The sequence below is a fragment of the Eublepharis macularius genome, chromosome 3, assembly GCF_028583425.1.
Source record: "Eublepharis macularius isolate TG4126 chromosome 3, MPM_Emac_v1.0, whole genome shotgun sequence".
Taxonomy (NCBI): Eukaryota; Metazoa; Chordata; class Lepidosauria; order Squamata; family Eublepharidae; genus Eublepharis; species Eublepharis macularius.
In genome coordinates, this window is record NC_072792.1 from 63075866 (window position 1) to 63096732 (window position 20867).

General features: G+C 47.5%; 1 protein-coding gene across 1 annotated transcript in view; it reads right to left on the reverse strand.

Moving 5' to 3' along the window:
- PUDP (pseudouridine 5'-phosphatase) overlaps nucleotides 1-20867 on the reverse strand; it is a 177895-nt gene that overhangs the window by 108679 nt on the left and 48349 nt on the right. The window contains exon 3 of the mRNA XM_054974379.1: nucleotides 8137-8366. Within this exon, the coding sequence (XP_054830354.1) occupies nucleotides 8137-8366 (230 nt within the window). The remainder of the gene's footprint in view (nucleotides 1-8136; nucleotides 8367-20867) is intronic.

A 20867-nucleotide genomic window follows, 5' to 3' on the forward strand; every position in this document is an offset into this window, starting at 1 on the left:
GGAGGGAACAGCAGGTCAACTGGGCGGACAGGCATACAGAGGGGGCAGCCAGCAGCCAGCAGGTCAACTGGTCAGCCAGCAGACAGCAGGTCAACTGGTCGGCCGGCTGACAGCAGGTCAACCAGTCTGACTGGCAGGCAGAGGGGGCAGCTGGGGGACAGCAGGCCAACCCCTCCCATGGGCAAATGGGGCCAGAACCTGCCAGTGCCAGGGGCAAGGGGCAAAGGCCCAGGGCCTCAGGAGGCAGGGGGAGACAGAGAGAGGCCAGCGAGTCCCACTCCCCTAGGAAAAGAAAGGGGACTAAGCAAGGCGGAAGGGGGCAAGGGCAGAGAGATTGGGGGCCCAGCAGTCACCCACCCAAAGGCCTTACCTGAGGAGGAGAAGCAGCAGCAGCCCCAACAACCCAAAGCCACGCCCCAGCTAGAAAATAGTAGCCTGGCCCAGGAGTTGCCAAAAGCCAAGCCACTCCAGGTGGGGCTAGTGGAGGCACTCGGCATGAAGCCCTGGGCAACCAGCCAAGGAGCCGCAGCTGGACCCACCTTCAGCCATCAGCTCAGCCAGGGAGGCCGGGCTGCTAGCCAGGGAACTGCAGCTGGACAGGCCTTCAGCAATCAGCCCAGGCAGGGAGGCTGGGCAGCCAGGGAACAAGGCACAGCTGGTGCTGGTCAGTGGGGCCAGATCAGCTACCCCAGCTGCAATTGCTTGGTGCAGCCCAAGACCAGGCTGGAAGAGGGGTGGGACAGTAGAAGGAAGCCCTATAAAAGCTGGCTGGGAAGAGCCCTGTGGTGGTGGGTGTGAATGAGGAGTGATGATGTGGAGTGAGAATGGTGCAATGCAAGAGTGGAGGTTTGGAGGAGAGTTCTGGAAGGAGGGGATGAAGAAGGACACAGGGGGCAAGCAGGCCAGGTTGAGCAGGCCAGCGAGTGGACTGAGAGGGAGTCTGGGTGAGGTATACCGCCCCTCCTTCCACAGAGCAGGGTCCTGCAGCATCCCTGGCCCCCCTATGACGTCAGGAGCAGACCGCCCAGGGCCACACCCAGCGGCAGCGGCGGCACGCCCTGACAAGTTGGTGGCCCGTACGGGGAAAGTCGTTCCGGCACAGGCGCCAGTCGAAGGGATGTATCCCAATGCCGTAGCCCCAGCAGACCTCAGACTGTGGCTAGAGGAATGCTTGGACAGGATGTGGAGGAAGCTGGAGGCGGCCTTCCAAACAGCTCAGGCAGAGCTAATGCAGGCCGTGGAGCAGCAGATGCAAGCCTGCACCCCCACAGCCTCCTCACCAGTGGTATGTGCGTTGGCTTGGGAAATTAACCCGCCAGCTGGCAAGAGGATAGAGAGTCTGCGCGCCACCGTGAGGATAGGCCGGCAGAGCCTGCAGGCCCTGTTGGACTCAGGGAGCGCAGTCTCGGCGATCCACACCCAACTCGTCCCAGCTGCCACCCCAGTGCACCGCTGGATCCCGGTGACAGATGTGATGGGCCGCACCCTGCCGTATCCTGCGGTCTGGGTCACGGTGGAATACCTGGGGGCGATCCGCCGCATAGAGGTCGTCAAGGTGGCCCACTTACCCCTCCCCATGCTGCTAGGGAGAGATGCCCCTGAGTTTTCCCGGTTACTCAGGGAGGCGATGGGGGCGTTGGCAACCCCCCAAGCTGCTGTGGCTCTGCAGGTAGAGGAAGCAGCTGACCCCAGCGAGGGCCCTTCCCGTGGACCAGTGGCCGAACCACAGGCCGAGGATCCCGCAGGTCCTCCAGCAGACCGCCGGTTCCGCAATGCCCAAGGTGCAGACGAGTCCTTGCAGCGCCTGCGAGATACGGCAGCTCGTGAGGAGGAGCAAGTGCGGGATGAGAGAAGGACCCAGCGGCTCCCCCGCATCGAGAAGCAAGGAGAGGTTTGGGTCCGTCTGGCCCGTGCCCCAAATGGCCAGGGAGAGGTCCGCCAGCTACTGGTGCCGGCAGCCTACCGGGCGGAAGTTCTCCGCATGGCCCATGAGCATGCTTGGGCCGGGCACCTGGGGCACCACAAGACCCCGAAGAAGGTCCTCGAGCGGTTCTTCTGGCCCTCCGTGAATGCGGACGTGAAGGCCCACTGCCGCTCATGCCCCACCTGTCAGCGGGTGGCTGCACGACGCCCCTCAAAGGCCCCCCTCTCCCCATTGCCTGTCATGGAGACACCCTTCCAACGCATCGCAATGGACTTTATCGGCCCGCTGCCGCGCACACCCCGGGGCCACCGCTTTGCCCTGGTGATCGTGGACTATGCTACGCGGTTTCCGGAGGTCATCCCACTAAAGACAATGCAGACCCCGGGGATGATACGGGCCCTGTCCAAGCTGTTTGCAATGGTGGGCCTGCCGGACGAAATCTTGACGGACCGGGGGGGGGCCGTTCCGTGCCAAAGCCATGCGTCAACTCTGCCAGAATTTGGGGATCCGGCAGGTATTCACCTCGGCTTACCACCCTCAGACGGATGGTTTGGCAGAGCGTCTGAACCAGACCGTCAAGGAAGCCCTGAGGAAGATGACCCGGGACAAGCCCCACCAGTGGGATCTGTACATTGACCCCCTCATGTTCGCCCTCCGGGAGACCCCACAGGCATCCACCGGCTATAGCCCCTTTGAACTGCTATATGGGCGCAAGCCACGGGGGATGCTCTCTCGGTTGGCAGAACGGTGGAGTCCCCGCGCCAGCAGCCCTGCTCCCCCCATACAGGAGTATGTGAGCCAGCTCCGCGAGCGGGTGCAGAAGTCCCAGGCGGAGGCAAACCGCCAGCTAACACACACCCAGGCGCGGCAGAAGGCTGCCTACGACCGGGGTGCAAGGATGAGGACCTTCCAAGTCGGAGAAAAGGTCCTAGTACACCACTCGGTGTTCCCACGGGAGGAGGGGGACCCATGGAGGGGCCCTTACCAAATTCGGAGGGTACTGGGTCCCACCACTTATGAGCTGCAGTGCGGGCCGGGCCGGCGCCGGCGGAGGACGCTCCATGTGAACCTGCTGAAGAGGTGGTACGAGCGGGACAGCGAGGAGTGCCAGCTGGCGGAGGACCCCCTGGAACTCCCGTCCAGTGAACTGCCGTGGACCACAGAAGGCCCAGAATTCGAGGAGCCCAAGGTGGACCCCCAGCTCGACCCAACTCAACGGGCCCAGCTACAGGCTCTATGGGCCCAGGTACCAGGCGTCTTCTCCCGCAGACCGGGTAGCACCAGCCTGATACAGCATGCCATCCCAACCGAGCCAGGGCAGGCGGCCCGGGCTACGTGGCGACCCATCCCTAGAAAGCGCTGGGAGGCAGTGGAAAAGGAGACGGACGAGATGCTCCAGCTGGGGGTGATTGAGCCCTCACGGAGTGCCTGGAGGAGTCCAATAGTCTTGGTGCCCAAGCCGGACGGGACCACCCGCTTCTGCGTCGATTACCGAGAGCTGAATAAGGTGGCCAAGTTCGATGCCTATCCCATGCCCCGAGCAGACGTGCTGGTGGATCACCTGGGGTCCGCTCGCTACCTGTCGGCTCTCGATTTAACCAAGGGATACTGGCAGGTGCCCGTGCGGCCTGAGGATCGGGAGAAAACAGCGTTCGCCACCCCCCGAGGTCTTTTTCAATTTAAGAAAATGCCTTTCGGTCTCCATGGTGCGGCAGCCACGTTCCAGCGACTAGTGGACCAGGTGCTGGGCGAGTGCCGGGCATACGCAATGGCCTACATTGACGACATCATTGTCTTTAGCCCGGACTGGCCCACCCACCTCCAGCACCTGGAGTCAGTCTTGAGAGCCCTTCAACAGGCCGGACTGCGGGCCAACCCAAAGAAAAGCCATCTGGGGTTCCAGGAGCTGCAGTACCTTGGCTTCGTGGTCGGGGGAGGACGGGTCCGACCACCGCCGGACAAGGTGGCCTCTATAGCCGATGCCCCACAGCCCCAGACCAAGAAGCAGGTCCGGCGTTTCTTGGGACTGCTGGGGTATTATGGGCGGTTCATCCCCCACTTTGCCTCCCGAGCGGCACCTCTGACGGACTGCTTAAGGAAGGGGATGCCCAACCAAGTCCGGTGGACCCCAGAACTAGAGGTGGCCTTCCGAGACCTGCGGTCAGCCCTCTCTAACGCCACCGCCCTGTGGAACCCGGACTTTGACCGACCCTTCACGCTGGCCACAGACGCTTCAGACACCGGCCTCGGGGCTGTGCTGACTCAGGAGCGTGATGGAGTAGACGCCCCCATTCTCTTCCTGAGTCGGAAGCTACAGCTCGCAGAGAAGCGCTATGCCACAGTGGAGCGGGAGGCCCTAGCAGTCAAGTGGGCAGTGGGGGCCCTGCAGTACTACCTGGCCAACAACCCCTTTGTACTGCTGACGGACCATGCGCCCCTGCAGTGGCTCCACCGCATGAAGGCGCACAATCCCAGGGTGCTGCGGTGGTACCTCTCCCTCCTACCCTTCCAATTTACCATCAAATACCGCCAGGGGGCACAGCATGTGGACGCAGACTTCATGTCCCGCATGTTCGAGACTGAACCGGACCCCCACAACTCAAAGCCAAGTGGGGGTGTGTGTCCGGGGTCTGGGTCCCAGCCCCCAGACTTGGTAGGAGGGAACAGCAGGTCAACTGGGCGGACAGGCATACAGAGGGGGCAGCCAGCAGCCAGCAGGTCAACTGGTCAGCCAGCAGACAGCAGGTCAACTGGTCGGCCGGCTGACAGCAGGTCAACCGGTCTGACTGGCAGGCAGAGGGGGCAGCTGGGGGACAGCAGGCCAACCCCTCCCATGGGCAAATGGGGCCAGAACCTGCCAGTGCCAGGGGCAAGGGGCAAAGGCCCAGGGCCTCAGGAGGCAGGGGGAGACAGAGAGAGGCCAGCGAGTCCCACTCCCCTAGGAAAAGAAAGGGGACTAAGCAAGGCGGAAGGGGGCAAGGGCAGAGAGATTGGGGGCCCAGCAGTCACCCACCCAAAGGCCTTACCTGAGGAGGAGAAGCAGCAGCAGCCCCAACAACCCAAAGCCACGCCCCAGCTAGAAAATAGTAGCCTGGCCCAGGAGTTGCCAAAAGCCAAGCCACTCCAGGTGGGGCTAGTGGAGGCACTCGGCATGAAGCCCTGGGCAACCAGCCAAGGAGCCGCAGCTGGACCCACCTTCAGCCATCAGCTCAGCCAGGGAGGCCGGGCTGCTAGCCAGGGAACTGCAGCTGGACAGGCCTTCAGCAATCAGCCCAGGCAGGGAGGCTGGGCAGCCAGGGAACAAGGCACAGCTGGTGCTGGTCAGTGGGGCCAGATCAGCTACCCCAGCTGCAATTGCTTGGTGCAGCCCAAGACCAGGCTGGAAGAGGGGTGGGACAGTAGAAGGAAGCCCTATAAAAGCTGGCTGGGAAGAGCCCTGTGGTGGTGGGTGTGAATGAGGAGTGATGATGTGGAGTGAGAATGGTGCAATGCAAGAGTGGAGGTTTGGAGGAGAGTTCTGGAAGGAGGGGATGAAGAAGGACACAGGGGGCAAGCAGGCCAGGTTGAGCAGGCCAGCGAGTGGACTGAGAGGGAGTCTGGGTGAGGTATACCGCCCCTCCTTCCACAGAGCAGGGTCCTGCAGCATCCCTGGCCCCCCTATGACGTCAGGAGCAGACCGCCCAGGGCCACACCCAGCGGCAGCGGCGGCACGCCCTGACAAAAGTTGTGTGGTAGCAAGTCTCTTAAGTCAATTGCATGACCACTTCTAGGTGTAGCCAAGTCACGCAGCTTGCATAAAAGCTGCTACTGGGCACAATCAACTGCTATGGAATCAAGTCATAGTTACCGCCACAACAGTGTTGATTGGCATAAATTGTATGGTAGCACATTGACCCATGGTTGCTGTGAGGTCCGGACCCAATGCACTCTCTTTCCAGGGCAGATGGGAGGGGAGCAGGAGTGGACTGGGAGGCCAAAATACCCTGGAAAGGACCACCACTCCTGCCTTTTGCTGGTAGAAACTGAAGTTTGAAGGCTGGCAGTATTGTTGTAGTTGCCTAGCAACCCCTACAATGGGCACTGAGAGACCTCAGAGGACATCCATTTCCTAAAGGCAGTCACTGCTTATATTATTTTGATTTTTTGTTTTTAGAATGCAGATTTTTCTGAAAACTTGGGGCTTTTCTTGGGTTTGAAGAAATATTTATCTTGCCTGTTCATGACCCAGTCTGTGGATTTAAGTATCCACAAATGGGACAATACTGAGAATTAAATATATTGATGATGATGATACCAGTGGGTGAATGCTGAAGCTACATGAATCTAAAGACACATGAATCTGCTTGAGTCAGGTTTAGCTAAACGTGAAGTAGGACATTCATTATTATAATCTCCCAGTTTTTTAAAACACTAATTAGCATCCAAATATGGAAGTTTTAAAGATCAGGGAAATAGCAATGAGGCTCAGGATGGGATTAACCCATCACATTCCATTTTAACTCCAGTAACCACCCCACCAAAATTGCAAATAAATACCTGAGGAAGAAAAAACAGGGACAATTTTTCTCCAGAAATGTACACAGGTGTATGTGTGTATGTATAAAACTCAAGATGTGTGTTTTTCTAAAATAGATTCACTGAATCATTGAAACTGCATTAATGATACGTAAGCTTTGTAAAACAGACTGAAGATAGTAAGATTTTTATATCCAAAAATCATCAAAGCAACAGGAAAATGCTAAAAGCAAAGGAGAGAATGTATGCACATTAAAAAATCAATAGAAGAGGGGAAGGAAATGACAATCACAGCTGAACTGATTTATGTTCATTGAGCAAAAATAAGAAACAAAAGCATAGAAAAACAGTAGTAGGATAGGGTTCACTGAAGGTGTTGCCGGATCATATACCTTCACATGTTTAATAAACAAGAGTCCTTCTGAGTGCCAAACACATAATCAGGTTTGATATAGGTAATTTGATAACATATATAAGCAGTTCAGGTATAAGAAAAAATGGCATTCATTACAAATCATGTTTTCACAATGGAAATTTTTTACAAATCCTCTTAAATAGGAAGCTGCATTTTCCAGGGTATTTCCTAAAGATTATTATCAACACATTCTATTTCATTTTTTAAATTATTCTGAGAGTAAATTAAAAATTCCATCTAGAAGCACAATATAGTACTTTCAAATATGCAGAACCATAGGAAACTTGCATCCTGAAGAACACTCTGTGCCACCATATTCAAACTTTTAAAATGTTTTACTTATTTTATACTAAGGATTAGAGATGGGCACGAGCCGAAATACGAACTAAATTTCATAATGAACCAGGCCGGTTCGTGGTTCATGAACCAGTGGTTCGTCAGAGCCCATTTCTGATGAACTGCCACAAACTTTAGGCTGGTTCGTTTTTTGGTTCATCACTGCAGACAGCCTGGCGCCAATCAATCAGTTTCCTAGGCAACAGGGGAGGGACTTTCTGCAGACTTTCTGCTGACCTGGAAGTGGCCTTCTGCTGGCCCGGAAGTGATTTGTTGACCTATATGTGCCATTTTCACAAACCAAATTAACCGGTTCACGAATAGGGGCAGGTTCGTGAAATGCGACGAACCATCAACTACACAGTTATTTTTTTCCAGTTCGTGCCCATCTCTACTAAGGACGAAGGTATTCCTCAACTCTTTGTTTATTACCACAACCTTCAGTGTCAACTTGTATTCAACAATAACTTTAGCTTTTCAAAAATCTAGAAGTAATCTACGTCTATATTAAAAGGTCTGTTAAAAATTTGTTTCTACTTAAGGACCCAGCTTATTAGCTTTATATATTCTGAATTTTCAAGAAACAACTTTATAACTGAAAAAATGCAGGAATGTGATTTCAAGTTTAGCAGATATACTAAACTAATATATTTATTTCATCAAATATATTTGTATGGGGAAAAATACTCCTTGTTTTACACACACTTTTAATTCTTTGAATCCAATCCATTGGAAATAAACATTTTATATTAGTAAATCTAGATAAATTTGCATTACAAGAAATCATGTACTTACAAAAATAGGCCACTTGCCAATGTTTTCTGACACAAAAAAATCCATTTTTTTCCTATTAATGGAGGAGATGTATGTTTGATATATGTTAGGAAATCAAAACATAATGTGGAGTATTTATCACCATTGGTCATATTACTCTTATTATTCCTACCTTTTCTGGAGGTGACGGAGGCTTAAATCTCTTTGAACAAACTAAAAATATATCAGGTGCTGGCTTGCCATTCTTCACTTCAGGGTCATCTCCCAACACAATATGATGAAATAATTTAAAGAAGTCTTTGTGTTGAGTCGTTTTCATTTCAAATGGCTCTCGAGCTGAACTAGTGGCAACAGCTATGGGTATGTTGTGTCGATGTAAATGATGAACTAGTTTTTCTGCTCCTGTGAAACAAAGATATATGAACATATACAATATACTTGATAGAGCAAAATTAAAGAAGCAGAGTAATTAATGCTAGTTTCTAAGAACCTGTTTTACTTTAAACCACCTCCAACAGTTAATCTAATTTGATTATCAAAAGTAGCTTGCAGGAGGAAGAGAAAGAGAGTCACTTGCTTAACAGTACACAGAAAGCATCATATCTAGCTAGATTTTTCCACTGTAGCTGCCACAAACTAGCTTGGAAATATGGAGTTAGCCATTTAACTGATCAAAAAACCTTTGTCAGCTGAGAAGTCAACAGTTATTAAATAAGAGGTGAACTTTTAAAGTATTAATTTAGCAGTTCAGTAACAAAAATGGGGACTCACTCTAAACACAGTTTCTTAATCAGAAAACTGTTCAGAAAAAAAATGAAATTAATTCCTTAACTACTGCATCCAATGGTGGTTGTGGATTTTCCGGGCTGTATTGCCGTGGTCTTGGCATTGTAGTTCCTGATGTTTCGCCAGCAGCTGTGACTGGCATCTTCAGAGGTGTAGCACCGAAAGACAAGGATCTCTCAGTGTCAAACAGTTTGACAGAGAGATCCTTGTCTTTCGGTGCTACACCTCTGAAGATGCCAATCACAGCTGCTGGTGAAACGTCAGGAACTACAATGCTAAGACCATGGCAATACAGTCCGGAAAATCCACAACAACCATCGTTCTCCAACCGTGAAAGCCTTCGACAATATACTGCATCCAATTCTTAATTGAGACTAGACATGGGCACAAATAGCAATATGAATGAAAAAACCCCACGAACATTGGGTTCAGCTGTTCGCGAACAAGCCGTTCATGAGGCCCCATTCTGAACGAACAAGTGGTCATTGCAAAGCCTTGTTCATGCATTCATCAGCCATTCATCAAGTCAGACAGTCTGGCACCTTTCAATCAATTTCCCTGGCAACGGAGGTAGGGAGGGACTGAACTCTGTATCAACTCCTGGCTTTAACCTTTCAGCTTCCAGCAGACAGTCCAGTTTTTGCCACTCTGAAGAGAAAATGACAGCAAAGGGAGTGGTGCAGGCTCTCTTGGTGTGAGAGGGACGGAGAGAAGTCTCTGCCAGCTCTGCCCACTATCAGAGGGACGATGGGAGTCCCCTCGTGCCTCTGACACTGGAGAGAACGAAGCCCTGTAGTGCCGGCTCTGCCTGCTGTCAGAGGGACAAGGAAAGTCCCCTTGTCCCTCTGACAGTGGGCAGAACAAAGCCCTGCAGCAGCAGCTCGAAGGCAGTCCCCTCATCCCTGTGACAGCGGGCAGAACGAAGGCCGCAGCAGTGGCTCGAGGGGAGTACCCTCATCCCCGTGACAGATGGCAGAACGAAGCCCCTTGTCCCTCTGACAGTGGGCAGAACAAAGCCCCGTGGCAGCAGCTCGCGGGGAATCCCCTCGTCCCTCTGACAGAGGGCAGAACAAAGCCATGTAGCGGTGGCTCTGCCCGCTGTCAGAGAGATGAGGGGAGGAGAGTCCTCTCGTCCCTCTGACAGTGGGCAGAATGAAGCTCTGCGGTGGCGGCTCCGCCTGCTGTAAGAGGGAAGAGGGGAGTCCCCTTGTCCCTGTGACAGTGGACAGAACGAAGCCTTGCAGCGGCAGCTCTTCCTACCGTCAGAGGAATGAGGAGAGTCCCCTTGTCCCTGTGACAGCGGGCAGAATGAAGCCCCGTGGTGACAGCTCTGCCCGCTGTCACAGGGACCAGGGGAGGGGAGTCCCTTGTCCCTCTGACAGCTGGCAGAATTAAGCCCTGCGGCAGCAGCTCGAGGGGATTCCCCTCATCCCTGTGACAGTGGGCAGAATGAAGCCTCGTGGTGGCGGCTCTTCCTGCTGTCAGAGGGATGAGGGGAGTCCTCCTGTCCCTTTGAAAGCGGGTAGAACGAAGCCCTGCGGTGGTGGCTCTGCCTGCTGTCAGAGGGATGGGGGGAGCACCCTAGTCCCTCTGACAGCGGGAAGAACGAATCCCCGTGGTGCCGGCTCTACCCGCTGTCAGAGAGACAAGGGGAGTCCCCTAGTCTCTTTGACAGCAGGTAGAACAAAGCCCCACGGTGGCACCTCTGCCCACTGTCAGAGGGACGAGGGGACTCCCCTCGCCCCTCTGACAGCAGGCAGAACAAAGCCCCGCAGTGCCAGCTCTGCCCGCTGTCAGAGGGATGAGAGGAGTCCCTTTGTCCGTCTGACAGCAGGCAGAATGAAGCTCCACAGCGCTGGCTCTGCCTGCTGTCAGAGGGACGAGGGGAGTACCCACGTCCCTCTGACAAGGGCCACGAACACCGAACACCGAACATGTTCATTAAGAGGACATGTTCGCTTCTGTTCGTTGTTCCGGATGGCAACGAACAACAAACAAGTTGTTCGGATTTTTTTTCCCATCCGTGCCCATGTCTACTTTAGCCTAATGATATTATATAAATATAGGTTATGTCATTGATATTTCAGAGATAAAACCGTTACTCTTGGCTATTTTTGGGAACAGCGACAGTCTAAATAGTTACAAACAATATTTAAACCAAATTAAGCAAATGGCAATGATAAAAGTCAAGAACTGGCTTCTTGAGGGGTGTGTGTGTATGTACAGTAACTCCTTCAAAGCTGCCTTTAGATGACATAATGACAGTTAAGGTGTCAGCCACATAATGAGATTCTTGACATGCTGGAATATTTGACCTTGACTGTGGTAATATTAAATAGGATTCCATCTCTGTTCATTCAGCACCCAAATATGTGAACTTGAAGACTTTTGTTCTTTAGCAAAAACAAAACATGGTCATGACCTAGAGACACTCACTCCCAACCCTGAATGCTGAAATCCAGCCACTCAGGACACCTAGGAGTTTCCAAGAGCTCTGGTCAAAGATTTGTCAAGCCCCAACTTCCTGGATTCATTTGAGTGTGTGTACACACCTTAGGCAAGTAACACTGAACACAGGCAGGTAAAAGATATTATTTATGTTTATTAAAGAAAAAACATAGGAGAGTATTCAAAACAGGAATTGCTCTTCAAAAACATTTAGGCAAGGCACAAAATAAGTAAGTCTTGCTATTCTAAATATCATTTCACTAACTAAAATCACTGCAAGCTAGTCATCTAAACATTCTCTGACTTAGTTCCAAAGCTGGTTGTTCTTACCAAGGCTTAGCAAAGAGTCCATCTATGCCAGCCAACTCTAGGCATCTGGGTAGAGTGTGAGGGAGCTAAGAAGCTCTCTCTCACATTGTAGTGGGCAGCAGTGACTGAAAGGTAAAGGTTGAGCTCTTGCCTGGAGACAATGAAACTTCTTGAGATCTAGGAGAGCTGACCCACCAGCCTGGGAACCAATCAGGGATCAGTTACTTAATTGGCATTATAGCATGAGAAAATGTAGGGAGTCCTGATTAGGAGATGAGTTCAGCTACCAGGCTCTGGCCTACTCAAGGACACTTTCTCACAAGAACAAAATAACACACAAGTGCATCCAATTAGCAAAGTAAGGGACTTTCCACAAAGCAGGCCAGAGCTTGAACAGAAGCCTGAACCAAAATTTTACATTTATACCTTTTGGAGCCTGTTGTAGGGCAGGATCTTTACAAACATACATACCAGTGTTTCTTTTATCAAATATCAGTTTTAGCACTGATAGGTATGAATTATTTTTGGGAACCAATACAGAGGGGGAAAAGCTAAATCCTCACTCCCTGAGCAATGGTTCCAGTATACTTGGGATCACTCACCCACCTCACTGGTAGTTGTTTTAAAGAGAAAATAGAAAACACAGGAGATTGACCCTTAATTTGATTTCTAAATTGCATCACATTAAATGTGACAACTTTAATGTATACATCAACAGCAGCATGTTTTAGGCAAAAATATTTTTTTTCAAAAATAAGTCTGCAATTCAAAGATCTTGATATATGAGCGGAAATGATAAGTAATAGAAAAATCAACAATATTTAAGAGGATACATGCCTATGAAAGACAAATATACAGTACTATTTTTTAGGGCATTTTAAAAAGACCATACTCTAAGATTCTTTGAGAACGTAACAAATCAAACTATATATACTTGCAGATTTTCTCAGAAAAGCCCTAAACAAGGGATAATAGCATCGTGAAAAAACCTAAATATATGGAAAATGAACGTGAAGTGAGATCTCGCCCATAAAAGCAAGATAATTTGTAAAGAGGATAGTCTAGGAAATTAATGTGCAGTAATATGCAGATTGTTGAGCAGTATGTAGAAAGCAGAACGAAGAAAGTGAAAGAAGAAACTATTTAGTTAGGCTTTAAGATAATCTGAAGCAGCTTTACTAAAAATCCTATTCAGGTCTATTCTGTGGGGCTATCTCCCAGGAAAGTGAGATTAGGATTGCTCTGTTAATTTAGCTGAAAGGATCAAAGTTTAGAAGTGAGCAACTTTAAACAAAATCATGATTGATCACAAATGTCAAATTAGGAACGCTGAAAGACAGGCATGCTTTTTTTTAAAAAAACCTGCATATTACACGGCAGAAGTATTTGGCAGGGGACTTGAGAAGCTTTCAAAAAGAAACATTTTTCTGCAGGTAGTTTAAAAAATCAAATTCAATGGAACATGTTAAACTAGATTTTTCTCTGCTTTTATTATATCCTGGTGCTTCTGCCCTTTCCCCCTTGGATTCTGCTGAAATGTGGGTGGATTCTCCTATTTATTCCTTCTGCTTTCCAACCTGAGTATGCCTCATACATTAATGAAAGCCAAGCGCACACAAAAATTCTATCAAGAGTTCTTCAGTAAGTTTGGTGGCACACAAAATTGTATGTTTTTTGGAACTTATAAACATTCTTGAATTTCAAAAACCAAATATCTGTTTGAAAAGTGGAAAATGCCTACTGCATCCTCAAATATAGTAGAAGTCTACCACCCACATATCTACAAACTGACAGGTTACTTCTGTGCTTCCTTCTCACTTCTGTGAAGAATGAATAATGTAGTGTGACTTTATAAAGCTCATAAGAATATGCCATCAGCATTGGAATTGCACTTTTATTTAAATAAGCACAAGTTTGGCCAATTAAAGTAGGATTTTACCTGAAAAATTGAAAAGCCAGATGAATTGCTAAGGAAAGTAGGGGTACATACATGGAAAATGTAACAGTTTGTACATTATACAAAGTTTGTCTGAATAGTTTATTTTATTCCCTTTTACCTCTCTGTCAAAAAGGTACTTTCTGTGATGTTGTTAGTGATACAAACGTTTTGACTGATAGCAGGATGGGTTAACTGAAATCGTATTTCCCACTTTGCACTTTCCAAGGCATATTAATTAAGTTGTAACTAAAGCTTATTGGTTTGCTTTTAGTAGTAGGTAGTAGTTTACTAATTTGAAACTTCTGATCATGCTGCATGCATGTCTCTTGCATTAAGAATTATGGGTTTGATCTAGCCAATCTTTTTGCTCAGTCTTAGTCAGCTCCCATTCCACATAGCTTTTGTCCATGCAGGTACCATGATCCCAAACATAGTCCTTTTGGTGGTAAAAGGAAACACTCTCCTCCTTTTTTAACAATGGAAAAACTGATTAGATACAAGCTCTGTATCCTACCATATAAAAGGCGTACTGTGTTCCAGACAACTCACTTCCAATCCTGGTATGCCACCAGAGAGCACTGCCTTGGAGGGAAGCCCAGAAGAGGCAGCTGGTCCCCCCAGAGAGTGCACTCCGGCAGGAAGCCCAGGCTGGGATCAGGCGTGGAGCAGGCAGTGAAGGCCTCCTGCCTTCACTCAGCTGGGACCAGGAGCAGAGAAGGTGGCAGTGCCCACCCCTCAACTTCAACAAGCTGGGATCAGGAATGGAGCAGGTGGCAATGCCTGTCCGCTGCCTTCACAGAACTGGGATCAGGAGTGGAGCAGGTAACGATGTCCGCCCCCGGGCTTCACCCAGCTGGGATCAGACGCAGAGTAGGGTGACGCCCGCCCCCACCTTCACCCAGATGGGATTGGGAGCAGAGCAGGTAGCAGTGCCCATCTACCACCATCAACCAGCTGGGATCAGGAGTGGAGCAGGTGGAAATGCCCATCCCCCTTACCCAGCTGGGGTCAGAAGCTGAGGATGTGAAAATGCCAACCCCCTGCCTTCTCCCAGCTGGGATCAGGAATGGAGCAGGTGGCAATACCCATGCCTCACCTTCACCCAGCAGGGATCAGGCACAGAACAGGTGGCAATGCCCACCGCCACCTTCACCTGGCCGGGATCAGGAGTGGAAAAAGTGATGATGCTCGCCCACTGACTTCACCCAGGTGGGATCAGGAGTGAAGCAAGTGGCAATGGCCAACCCTCTGCTATCATCCGGCCAGGATCAAGAGCAGAGGAGGTGGCAATGCCCGCCCCCCGCCTTCACCCAGCTGGGATCAGGAGTGGAGCAGGTGGTGATGCCAGCCACCACTCAGAGCAGTTTACAAAGTGTAGTATTATCATCACAACAATTACCCTGTGAGGAGGGTGGGGGTGAGAGAGCTCTGAGAGAACTGTGACTGACCCAAGGTCACCCAGCTGGCTTCAATCAGAGGAGTGGAGAAACCAACCCAGTTCTCCACATTAGAGTCCTGCTGCTCTCAACTGCTACACCAAACTGGCTCTGTACTCTCTCCCTCTTCTAAATTTCTGCAAACTATACAAAACCTGAATTATTCAGGATGGCTTTTTTAAATCAGTTAATAGAGGCTGTGCCCAAAGAAATGGCTGAGAGAAATGCCTTTGTAAGGAACAGGGACTACAGACCATTCTACTGGGTACTGTCTGCTGAGGTAGATATGCTCCTACCGGTTAGTTTCCACACTGTTAAGTATCACCTAATTATGCTTTGTTTTGGAAATATTTCATTCCTGTTAGGATTTAAGCTTGTTTTCATTTTTCTGCAACCCATACCCTATTGTATTTGTTCACTGAATGTCCTAGCTGTTGATCATATATTTTTTTGTTCATTGAATGTTCTAGCTATTGATTATATTGCCTTGCACTCTGTAATCCACCTTGGGTCTCACTGAGAAAGGTAGACTATAAATAAATAAAATACACTTTGTACAAAAAATCTCCAATATACAATTCTCAGAAGAATTCTAACATACCTTTGTATCTACCATACCAAGTTTATTATGTGATTAATATTTTGGTATGGAAATGTATTCTATTAAGTGGGCATCTACTTGCAGTTTTGTACAGCTCAACAAATATACCATCTCTGGTAGAATAATAAGCTTGTAATAGCATCTCTTTTTTTTAATGATGCCATATTTCAAAGTAATAAAAATCTATGCAGGGATCTGGAATATTGAACTCATTTTCTTGTCCAGTTGAATGCAAGTATTATATATTTTTCTTCAGACAGATCTACTAGGGAGATGGCTAGACCAACAGTGAAGAAAGATTCATGATGGATCTAAGAAGACTGGCAAAAGTTCATTTTTAAAGAGTACTTTAAGGCGTACTATGGCAATGAAGGAACAATACTTTTTAGCCGCCGTTGCATCTGCACTGTATAGTTCAATGGAGCTGTTGGTGATCAGAGTCCTGTTGGGATCTGGCCTGCAAGAGGAGTTGGTCTGCTCACTGGCCTGCAGTAACCATTTTGCTTATCACTTTTCAGGTAAAATTGCTTGCATTTGTTCTCACTTGGACTCTACACGAGAAGTGACAGGGTCAGATGGTGCCAGAGGGCGAACTTGTCCTGTTTGGGATACTTTTCAGTTTATTTAGTCTGAACATATGGACAGGATTCTTGGAGGTTTGAGGCCTACCACCTCTTGCCCTTCTTGGCTAATTAAATCTGCCAGGGCTGGGGGTGGTGGTTGGCTGGGTCTGAAAGGTAATTAGTGCTTTCTTTAGAGTGGAGGGAGTCACCCCAGCCTTGAAACAGGATGTGGTATATCCACTTCTAAAGCACTTTACCCTGGAGCAAGGAAATCTTAATAACTATTGACTTGTTTCAAATGCTCCACATTCTTGAGCAAAGTGAACGAAAAGGTGGTGGCTGGTCAAATTCAAGCTTTCCTAGATGAGGCAAGCTTTCCTTGATAAGGCAAATTACTTCTCATCTGGTTTTAAGCCTGTCTATATGACTGAAATAGCCTTAGTTGCCCGGGGGGGAGGGGGGCATGATCTGCATTGGGAAATGGACAGAAGGGAGTTGGACTCTGTTGATTCTTCTTGATGTCTCTTTAATACCATTAATCATGGTATCCTTCTGGACCATCTTTTTGGTCTGACATTGGGAGGCACCCTTCTATGGTGGTTTCACACCTACCTGGAAAGTAGGTTTCAGATGGTGAGGCTGGGTACTCTTTCTCAGTCACCTGATTTTTGGCTTGTGGAGTCCTGCAAGATTCCAACTTGTCCCCTATGCTTTTTAACATCTACATGAAGCTTCTGGGTGAAGTCATCTGGAGATTTGGGCTTGGTTGTCACCAATATTTGGATGGCACTCAACTCTGTTAACTTCTAGCTAATCCTAGGGAGGCTGTAGAAACCCTGAACCAGTGCCTGGAGGCACTTTTGGAGTGGATGTGGGCTAATAAACTAAAGGTTAATCTCAACAAGAGAAATGCTACTGATGAGTGGGATGTCTGACCCAGCATTTAAGGTGTAACCAGTTTTAGATGGGGTTACACTCTCCTTGAAGGACCAGGAACATCTTGGACCCAAGACTACTGCTGGATAAGCAAGTGGCTGCTGTAGCCAGAAGAACCTTTTACCACCTTCAACTAAGAGTCAAGCTACAAGTGACGAATTACACTTGAATGGCAAGTGAACAGACTCACATGTATTCCTCCCTGTTCACTTGCCATTCACTTGCACCACTTGATCACTATGTGGTCAAGTGGAGCACAAGTGAATGGCAAGTGAACAGGGAGGAATACACGAGTCTGTTCATTTGCCATTCAGGTGTAATTCGTCACTTGTAGCTTGGCTCTAAGTTAGCCAGTTGCAGCCTTTTCTGGGCAGAAAAATTCTGGCCAGTGTGGTTCATGCCATGGTTACAACTAGATTTGATGACTGCAATGTGCTCTACATGGGGCCACCACTGAAAACTGTTCAGAAACTTCAACTGGTGTGGAATGCTGCAGGCAAGATGCTTACTGAAGTGAATTGTAGCTCTGGTCTTGGCTCATATACATGGGCTTAACTCAGGGCCCAATTCAAGCTGCTGGTGCTGACATTTAAAGCTCTATATTGTATGGGATCAACATACCTGAAGAACCGCCTTTTCTCTTATGAACCTACCCAACCACTGCAGTCATCTTTAGAGGCCCAGCTTCAGGTGCCTATTCCTTTTAAGATTAGGCAGGTAGAAGCCCAGGTGAGGGCCTTCTGCATAGTGGCACCAAAACTCTGGAACTCTCTCTCTGTTACAGTTTTCTACCGGCAGGCGAAGACTTTTTTGTTTCGCTTCTCCCTCTTCAATGTTTAATAGTTGTTCATATCTTTTGTATTTATTTTAAACTCTGATTTTTTATTGTTTCAATGAAGTATTTGTGTAGTTTTAATGCTGCTTACAATGAGATGTTATTTTACCTTTTGTTAACTGCTTTAGTGGACTTAATAGGACCACAAAAAGCAGGGCAAAACATTGTAAGTAAATAAATATGCTAATTTTAGCAACCTAGAGGATGTTTAAAGAGCTCTTAATCATACTTGCATGCCTAAGGCAAATTATTAGAAACTGTGTCAGTAATAAAATAGTTCTCCACATTTGAAATTTGAGTAATGGAGGAGTAACATCTGGACTTTAGGGGCACTTTCATGCTGTTACCTTAGCCCATTTTTCTCCAAACAAAGATGAACAAAAGAAATTTAAAGGAAGGAGGAAGGAAAGGGTGCATTCCAGCTTTACATGGAATGCACTGGAAAAGACCCAGCTGAGCCTACAGATTCAAAGCTTCTCCTTCACACAGCTAATTTATTGCTAGGAGACATCGTCTGCAAGGAAAGTTCATGTTTACAGAGGCAATGCCATAAGAGGAAACAGTCTGGGCAGTCATATAACAGATATATTGTATCAAAACAAAAACATCAATCCAAAGTTGTTTTGGAGAACATACAGAAGGTAAACAAATTAGACAAGACTATTTGAAAGGTACAAAAAATCAGCTACAAAAACAGCAATAAAAAGCCAAAGAAACCTACATAGCTTTTAATATAGCAACATACTATGTTCCATCTTCAATGGTATCACATAATAGGAAACGTAAAACAATATTTCATGTTTTGCACCTGTGCTGGGATAACTAAAAAGTGCATTTATTTTATTTATTTATTCCTCTATCCTTGCAAGGTGACTCAATAGAATGTTTTATTAAAATGACAAGTTCCTTCAAACCATTCAAGAAACGAAGTGGATAATGTTTTTTTAAAAAATCAAAAATTGAGTTGTTTAAAATTTAGATGGGATTTTTTATAATTAAATCTGATTTTGTTCGATAAAATGCATTTTGAGGAAAAAAATTTATCTAAAGATAATTTTCTGTTTAAGATATATTATAGCCCAAAGGTTTTTCATCATGAAATACGGATTAATTTTTAATTACGTACTATAAGACTTCATATTCATGAAATGTTTAATCATTTTTGTAAATGAATTCCATTAATTAATTCATTAGGGCCCCAATGTCATGCTCTCCCAAAGGTTTCTGTAAGACTACATTGGATAATCTTTCTGTCTAAAGATACCATCACAGAACTGTGACTTTTTGTCTGCAAAAATGCATGCCTCCAGCAAAAATGGTTTAAAATGAGCATACAGAGGTGAGAAAGAGGTCTCAATCCTACTACTCATCTGCAAATCTATGTAGACAGAATGAACTCCTTACCTGTTAAGCACTAAGTTTCAAGAAGTTCAATGAATAGAAGATTGTCGAAGGCTTTCACGGCCGGAGAACGATGGTTGTTGTGGGTTTTCCGGGCTGTATTGCCGTGGTCTTGGCATTGTAGTTCCTGACGTTTTGCCAGCAGCTGTGGCTGGCATCTTCAGAGGTGTAGCACCAAAAGACAGAGATCTCTCAGTGTCACAGTGTGGAAAAGATGTAGGTCATTTGTATCTACTTAGGAGGGGTGGGGTTGAGCTGAGTCATCCTGTAAGAGTTTCCCAGGGTGTGGAATGCTAATGGCGGGAGGCTTCACTGTATCCTGAGGAGGTTCTTTTGCATATGGATTGGTACTTGATGTGCTAATCTTCTCTGCAGGGCTATTGTCGGGGATAGAATGTTTTGTTAGCCTGGTGTTTTTCCGAACTGGAAACCATGCTCTGTTCATTCTTAAGGTTTCTTCTTTCCTGTTGAAGTTTTGCTTATGCTTGTGAATTTCAATGGCTTCCCTGTGCAGTCTGACAAAGTAGTTGGAAGTGTTGTCCAGTATTTTGGTGTCCTGGAATAAGATACTGTGCCCTGTTTGCATTAGGCTATGTTCAGCCACTGCTGATTTTTCAGGTTGTCCAAGTCTGCAGTGTCTTTCATGTTCTTTTATTCTTGTCTGGATGCTACGCTTTGTGGTCCCGATGTAAACTTGTCCACAGCTGCAGGGTATACGGTATACTCCTGCAGAGGTGAGGGGGTCTCTACTGTCTTTTGCTGATCATAGCATCTGTTGTATTTTTCGGGTGGGTCTGAATACTGCTTGAAGGTTATGCTTTTTCATAAGCTTTCCCATCTGATCAGTAATTCCTTTGATATATGGCAAAAACACTTTTCCTGTAGGAGACTGTTTTTCCTTGGTTGTTTGATTCATCCTGGGTTTGATTGCTCTTCGGATTTCATTTCTGGAGTAGCCATTTGCCTGAAGTGTGTGGTTTAGATGATTAATTTCCTCATTGAGAAAGTGCGGCTCACATATCCGTCTTGCACGATCCACTAATGTTTTCATTATGCCTCTTTTCTGTCGGGGGTGGTGATTGGAGTTTTTGTGTAAGTACCGATCAGTGTGAGTTGGTTTCCTGTAGACCTTGTGACCTAACTGAAAGTTTGCTTTGCGGATGACCAGGGTATCCAGGAATGGGAGTTTTCCCTCGATTTCTTTCTCCATTGTGAATTGTATGTTCAGGTGGATGTTGTTGAGATGATTCAAAAACCCCATCAATTCTTCCTCCCCATGGCTCCAAATGATAAATGTATCATCCACAAACCGGAACCATACACTAGGTTTGTGGGGTGCTGATTCTAGAGCTGTTTTTTCAAAATGTTCCATGTAGAAGTTTGCTATAACTGGGCTGAGTGGGCCAGCATAACCTTCAAGCAGTATTCAGACCCACCCGAAAAATACAACAGATGCTACGATCAGCAAAAGACAGTAGAGACCCCCTCACCTCTGCAGGAGTATACCGTATACCCTGCAGCTGTGGACAAGTTTACATCGGGACCACAAAGCGTAGCATCCAGACAAGAATAAAAGAACATGAAAGACACTGCAGACTTGGACAACCTGAAAAATCAGCAGTGGCTGAACATAGCCTAACTCAAACAGG